Source organism: Amphibalanus amphitrite, unplaced genomic scaffold, assembly GCF_019059575.1.
Source record: "Amphibalanus amphitrite isolate SeventyFive unplaced genomic scaffold, NRLGWU_Aamphi_draft 001772F_arrow, whole genome shotgun sequence".
Lineage (NCBI taxonomy): Eukaryota > Metazoa > Arthropoda > Thecostraca > Balanomorpha > Balanidae > Amphibalanus > Amphibalanus amphitrite.
Window position 1 is genome coordinate 82,828 of NW_024883265.1, and position 7,762 is coordinate 90,589.

Genomic DNA, 7,762 nt, shown 5'->3' on the forward strand with positions numbered 1-7,762 from the left:
CACGTGCGAGTGTTGACGTGCGGCACGTGGCACGCACGGCACGTGGCGCACGGACAGGCGCGACTGACAGTGAGGCGTTGAGGGAATCTCATCGATACCGCCGCGATGGAGACGCGTGCTAGCGCGCGCCCAAACAGCTCCGTCAGCACCGGCCACTGGCAGCCAGCACAGGAAACAAAGCGATAGACACACTCGTTGCCCGAAAATACATTGCGCTACACATTATATCCTCATGTAGTTCGATTGAATACTCCATTATCAACATCACTACGCATTACCATGGACATGTGTTTCAATGGTCTTCAACGCACAGGTAAATAGCACCAATAGCTATTCATACTGATAGTGGCTCACACATTCTACAGTATACACCATCCACACTCGATGTAGGTCGGTTCGATACGCGTGGGTCGAACTCAGTCTGTCATTTTTCGACCTGCACTAGCGCACTCTCCTACTGTTCACTGCTGCCCGGCCGCACAGGATCTTCTTGAAGGCCTGCCGGAAGTCGGGGCTGAAGATGGTGTAAATGATGGGGTTCAGCGTCGAGTTGAACCACCCCAGCCAGAGGAAGACGCTCATCATGACGTCGCTAAAGCTGCACCACTCGCCGCACAGGGGCAACATGAGCGCAGTCACGAAGAACGGCAGCCAGCACACGATGAACGCGCCCGTCACGATCGCCAGCGTTTTGGCCGCCTTGCGCTCGCGCTTCGCCTCTAGCGTCTCCTTCTTGGTCTTCTTCTTGCGGTGCTCGGTCTCGCGCGGGATGACGTCCACGCTGCTGACGCCGCCGGCGCCGCTCGGCGCCGCGCTGCCGTTGTTAGTGGGTGTTGCACAGCTGGAGAGCTCGTACTCCGAGCCGCGACTGCAGGCGATTGGCGCTGTCTCCGACTGCGGAGGAGCCGGCTGTGCGGCTCGCTGGTACCGGCTGCGCTTGGCGTTGCCGTTCGATCCGACCTTGTGTCTGATGCGCCGCCTCGCCGCCTGGAAGATGCGCCAGTAGAGAGACAGAATCGCCGCCAGTGGGACGTAGAATGAGGCCATGGTGGCGAAAACCTGGTAACCGACGTCCTGGCTGACCAGACAGGCGTGGTCCACATACACCCTGTGGAGACAGACAAAAGACGAGGTGGTTGTTAGTTAATGCCACGAGGTGCTGAAGTGCTGTATAGGTGTGTGGGTCATTATTTACTGCCCACTTGGAGCGATATTCGCCAATGGAGCACTTATTATGTGTTAGCTGTGCGCGCGTATGGCCTTTTGCGAAACAATACAAAATCGATGGATTACGTTGAGCAGTTTGTCTTGTGTCATTCATATGTCAATGGTGTATGCTTGTTCAGCGCATGTAAGTAATGGTTCTTGCACTGAAAATAAACCGGGCTCGTCGGCTCTCTTTTATTGGTAACGTATGCGTTATACATATATGGTGTGATGTAAACGCATGAGCTCTTCTTAAAACCCTCGCCCGCACATGGGGGGGGGGGGGGGGGTGGTTGCCACCCCCCCCCCCCCAGGTAGTCTTTCTGCTCTGCACTCAACATTTTTAGAGCTAGAAGGCTGATTTTTCGTATAGCTGCTCCTCTATCCTTTCTTGATGTCCACTGAAAATTTCAAGTTTCTGTGATTTTTGGTTTCGGAGATATGACCTTGTTTTTCAGGTCATGTCATGACCCGAATGGCCAATTCTCAACATCTTGCGTTTGCCATGGGCCTTATGAGCTTTTGACACCCTGATTTCGGCCTTTTTTGCCAGTCTTACCTCCCACCTATCATGGAACATGTTGTCCGACGATGTACAGGGGTCAAGGTCAGGGTCAAGGTCAACCTAGGTCATCTAAGATAATTGCGTTTTAGGCAAGCTGAATTTACTTTTTTTGAAGTTTTTTGACTGCATTTTTGGTAAAAGCTTCTCAGATCATGATTTCATGCAATATGGACCCAAAAACAATCGGTGCACACATCAGTATACACACAGACACACACAGACATACAAACACATATAATTGACCTTGACCTAACTTGACCTGAAATGACCTCAGCAGCAAAATTCTGGTCGGGTAGTGTGACAAAGAGGTTCTAGCTGGCTTGGCACCAGAAAACAGCATCATCATCGGTATTTGATAAGCAGCACACTTGATATTCAACGGTGACCCAAAACAGCAACATTTTTTAGTTTGACCTGACCTGGAAGGTCAATGACTGACCTGAGAAGGTAAAACTGGGTATCATTGGATTCGTCTCTTCCCAAAGAATCTTTTTGGTCTTTACTGCTAAGCTCTATCTCCAACAGGAACGAAATGGCGCGGGGGGGGGGTGGCAACCACCCCCCCCCCCATGTGCGTTCTAGGATGGGAAAATGGCATGTGCGGGCGAGGGTTAAACAAAGGAATGTGGTACAATACCTACATCAGACAGATATATTATATTTCGTGTTATGGACACTAGAGGAAATCCCACTTGAATTACTAGCCTACGTTGATGAATTGCTGACGAAATAAAACGTCATTGAAATGTTTATAAATTATAGATATTATTTCAATTGGCAGGTAGGTCAGCACAAATGATTCTGAGTGAATGATGTATTGCGAAGACGATACAAGTCTGATGACAACAATAGAATAGACAAAGCACCAGGCATTTCAGGAAACATAAACGAGGTACATACAAACTACAAAGGTAGATACTAGCCGTTTTCACGACGGCCATCTGGTACACATTTGGTGCATGCAGCTTAGGTGCAGCTTTTATTATTATTATTATTATTATATCGTTTATTCCACTAACCACGATCATCGGGTGGGCGTTACAGTGGAACATTGCCAATTCCAACACATCTGTTCATGCAGTAAACAATGATGGTTGGTACGTTTAACGGTACACTGCAGGGCATATGCGAGCACATCCGCACACATTGCCAATTCCAACACGTCTGTTCATGCGTTTAACAGTGATGGTTGGTACATATAACGGTACACTACAGGGTACATACAAGTACATTCGCACACATTAGGTGAAACGTGGCCATCAGTTGTCAGTGTTTGCTTTTGCTAGGAGGTACTTTTTCAGTTCAAATTTTGAGGCATTCCTCATTCTAGTGGGCAAACTATTCCACAATTTAGAGCCATGATATGACAGTGAATATTTCATAAAATCTGTTCGCGGAGCAACCAGATCTAGGTTCTCCGACTGTCTTGTCTCACGGTTAGATCTTCTAGTTATAAAGAGCGAGGATATCAAAGGTGTTGTAATCTCCGGAAAAAGCAGACACTGACGAATTATATTCAATGCAGCAATGTCATGTTCGAAGGCTAAGTCTCTTCGCCATGCCACATTCGCACTCTCACGACCCGTGATACGCCGAGCAAATTTTACAATTTTAGATATCCTTTTCCCCTGTGTCAAGCCACAATTCCCCCATACAGAAACACAGAAACGGATATGTGGAAGAACTAACGAATTAACAAGCAGTGCAATAGTTTTCAAGGGCATAATGTGACGCAAGTGACTCAGACGTATCAGCATGCCAATGCATTTGCCAACGACAGTGTCGATATGGCTACTCCACGTAAGACAGCTGTCTAAAGTAACGCCCAAACTAATTAGAGACGGCTTAACTTGTACCACAGTATCAAATACATGTACACTCTTCAAATTAATCTTTTTCAAAACACATCTAGTGCCAAAAACAGTGACTTGTGATTTGGCAGCATTTACAGAAAGGCGGTTCCGGGAGAACCACACCCCAAGCCTTTGAAGAAGGGTCTGAAGGCGACCTATCACAGTATCTAGTTCGTTTGGTGGTCCCGAAACCATCACCTGAGTGTCATCGGCGTATTGAATTATTGATCCTGATTCAGACGCAACGGTGGGTAAATCATTCATGTACAAGTTAAACAACATCGGACCCAACACACTTCCCTGTGGAACACCTGACAGCACATCACCCTTCGCATCATTACAACCCCTCACATACTGGCGCCTACCAGAAAGATAGCTTTTGAACCATGGGTGTTCAATGCCATAGTGTGAGAGTTTCGCTAGCAATATACGATGATCTACACAATCAAACGCCTTGCTCAGATCTAGCGATACCAGAATGCAAATGTTTCCCTTATCAATAGAAGCCCTGATGGATTCCGTCAATGCAATCAGGGCATGTTCAACGGAATAGCGTGGTCGGAAACCAAACTGATTTTCTGACAGCACATCGCAGTCATCTAGGTACGTACTTAGCTGAAGAGAGACAAGTCTCTCGAGAATTTTGGAAGCGACGCTTAAAAGGGATATAGGTCTAAAGCTAGACGCCTCCTTTGGGTCACCTTTTCCCTTGTAAATGGGAACTACTTCAGCTATTTTCCAACAGGATGGCAAAGTACCGCTGGTGATGGATGAGTTAAACACTCGTAGAAGCGATCCAAGAAGCCTGGAAGAGAAAGACTTGAATAAAAAAGCAGGGAGTCTATCTGGCCCACATGACGTGTGTGATTTTAAGGATCTAATAACTAAGCGTAATTCGTCCAATGTTGCTGGGCGAAGGTCGAATCTAGTTGATAATACTCTTGGGGGACCAAAAAACACCTCATCTGTACATGCACTGATATTTACTTTGCTAGCGAGGTTTCCACCTACTGAGCAGAAGAAATCATTGAATGAACGTGCCGTGCTTTCGTCCAATGACTGGGCGACTTTAGATTTGCCAAGCGTTGCATTTATTAAATTCCAGGTGTCTCTGCTGGACCTATGCGATCTGATACTAGACTCAAATTTTGCTCGTCGTTCAAAGCAAATGACTTTTTTAACCTGACGGCGCATATCCTTATAGAGGGTGATATCGGACTGAGCGTTGGTGCGTCTCGAAACACGTAACTGGGCCGTCGTTAGGCGGATAAGTTGCCTGGCGGCAGCTGAAATTCCAAATCCGGATTTGTGCTTAAGTGAGACAGTTACAAACGGAGCATGACGATCAATGACTGGAATGACTGCTTCTGTCCAGCATTTCCAACCCTCGCCGGGATCAGAAACATCAACCCCATTTTATGCATATTTGGTCAAATTGGGTTCAGTGAGCTTCTTAGAAGTTATCAATTTAGGCTACGTATAATCGTATACCTCGTTTTCCAAATTATCAGACATAATTTTCGATGTAAACACTCAAATAAATTTATGAAACGAAGATATTTGTTTTAAAAGAGCTTTGGAGCAGATTTGGTCAAACTTGGTGCACTCGCCAAATAGCCCGTCGAGAAAACGGCTAAAGAGACGAAAAACTACTCGACTATGAATAGTTACTTCAATTGAATGGGCTACCTCTTCTCAACACTCAGCACTAATAAAATGCACACGTTTTTTTCTACTTATATACTAAGAAAACGCGTAACCAATAGCTCACCTTTCCTCGAAGTTGGCGTCCTTCCAGCCGAAGAGTGGTCCCACGGAGATGGCCAGGGCGAACACCCAGATGAGGACGATCATGGTGAGAACCCGTCGCGAGTTCCTGGACTGAATGTAGTTGATGTTGGTCACCGCCCAGTACCTGCCGGAGATAGGTAACACTCTGGGTCAGCTGGTGCAGCGTTCTGGTGTCAAGTCGGGTGAGCGGGCTGGGTGAAATACATGCAATGAAATAATGCCAGGTATATTACGTGGTCATGCCATTTTTGTTCATGCTCTTCTATTCGTTTACTTTGAAATGTAACTCTTGTATGAGCAAAACCCTCAGGACAGCAACGCACTATTTTACATTAAATCCTAAGAAAATCAAAAAATCAATTTATTGACATCTCGGGGAAGTGGGATAGCTCGCTAGCTCAAAGTACGAGCACATATTTATCTACAGTGCGTTCTGTTTTTGGTCGAAAGCGTATAATTTAGCGCTCTAGCTCGGAGAGTTAACGATATAATGAGCGGCTGAGTCAGTCTTGGCTTTTCTCCTGCTGAGGTTAAGCCGTTGACAAATATTTGAAAGCGAGAAGAAATTTCAGGATTCGGGGTGTCCTACTGCCGATGTTGCTTGACGACTGCAAGTCCAGTCACCCGCATTCCAAAAGCAGTTTATAAAATTCAGGAAATGCGTAGAAAAGAGCACTTCACGGATAGGCTTTTTAGGATCCGGCCCGGCCCATATCCGGCAAGTCATATCCAGATCCGCCCATTATCCGCCTTTCTTTGAATATCAGAATCCGGCCCACCCATGGCCCGTATTGCAGCCAAACTTCCAAAAAATATCCGTAATAATCCGTTTCACCAATAACTGGTTTCACCCAAAATCATCGGTATTGTATGAACAATTTTCTAGGTTGATATATAGTTTGTGGCAAAATGGTGTGGTTTTCATTCAACTTTGAGCCTAGGGACATTAAAGGCAAATAACAGGTATTGGCTTGCAGGTGCACAATATTGTCTTTCAAACTTTGAGTTGAGCTGTCATTTGTTAGGAGCTGACTGCCGTGTGGACTGTGGACATATATTTTTTTCATTTCGGGATTTCTTGATCCATTTATTACATTATATTGCATACATTATCCACTTGAAGACAAGTCTTGTGACAAGTGAGTGTCATAAAATGATGCCTATTACTTTAATCAAACCTCTGCTGCCGCTTAACACATTAGGTTAATTTTTAACTTCAATGTTGAATGTTAAAAGTTTGATCCGTTTTGATCCGGGTTCAACCTTCAATTCCCAAATCCGGCCCGCCCATATCCGTTCTTTTTTAACAAATTTAGAATCCAATCCTATCCGGTCCGCGGATTTATCCGTGGATAACGGATTTATCCGGCCCATGAAGTGCTCTAGTAGAAAACATGCATATGTTATGTGTAACTACATAAGATCCTCAATGCTTGGACAAAATTGTGCCCGGTTAACGGAATAAAGGCAGAGTGATATAGTTGTTGAGGATAGAGTTACGTTGGGCTGTGGAATGGGCAATCTTTATTTTCACATTACTGTAATTATCTCTAAGATACCTGTTACGGCGAGACTTAGGTTCTTTCGCTGTGTTTAGTACGCTTTGGTTAATTAGCGCTCGTGAGGCTGGGAGTTTTACATATATTTTTTTTTAATGTCACCTTCCGCTTTGTCCACTCAGCAATATCCAAATTCCATATGGCCACCTCCAAAAGATCACAGCGATAAAAACAGTTCGGCCCTCACATTTATAGCGCTGAACTTCAGCAGCATCAGCTCCCTGATCTCATCTCAGAAAGGGGAGAATTTCTGCAGGCTCAACTGACCAGCAGCGATGGATCGCCCATAAAGCCACGCATTCCATCATAAAAACACGGATGCTGCGGTCGGGCAGCCTTTTCATTCTCCTCTCTGCCACTGGCGGCACGCACACCATTATTTGACGAACACCACCGCTGGGCGGACGGCACCGGCGAATGGACGGACAGGGCCCCGCACTTAATCCAGTGTGCGCTCAGGTCCCGAGCGGCGGGGATCACAGGCCGGATAACACGTCCCCCGGGAAGTGGGCTCCGCCAACTCTCCGCCTCCGCAGTTGAAGATCGGCGGAGAAAAAAGTTTTGTGGAGAAGTGGCCGTTTTGTGACGGAGAGCGGCTCAGTCCGAAGGCAGAACCAGTTTGACTAGAACAAATGAAAGGGGAGAACTGATGGCGCTAGAAATGTGATAAGATTTAGTAATTGCAGCTCCAGTTTCACTGATTATGGTACTTCTAACGTGGACAACCTTGTCTATATGCTCATTCATATCTACTGTGCTTTTCTAATTGCGCGCAGCGACCGATTTAA

The 7,762-nt window shown here is 46.1% G+C and overlaps 1 protein-coding gene across 1 annotated transcript; it reads right to left on the minus strand.

The window, feature by feature from the left end:
- Positions 1-264: 264 nt before the first annotated feature.
- On the minus strand, positions 265-5,546 carry LOC122375091 (5-hydroxytryptamine receptor 2B-like). The gene is made up of 2 exons (XM_043354275.1): positions 5,396-5,546; positions 265-1,108 (listed from the first exon to the last, which is right to left on the minus strand). Exons 1-2 carry the CDS (start codon positions 5,476-5,478, stop codon positions 442-444), a joined length of 750 nt encoding a protein of 249 aa, XP_043210210.1. The 5' UTR covers positions 5,479-5,546; the 3' UTR covers positions 265-441.
- Positions 5,547-7,762: the final 2,216 nt, after the last annotated feature.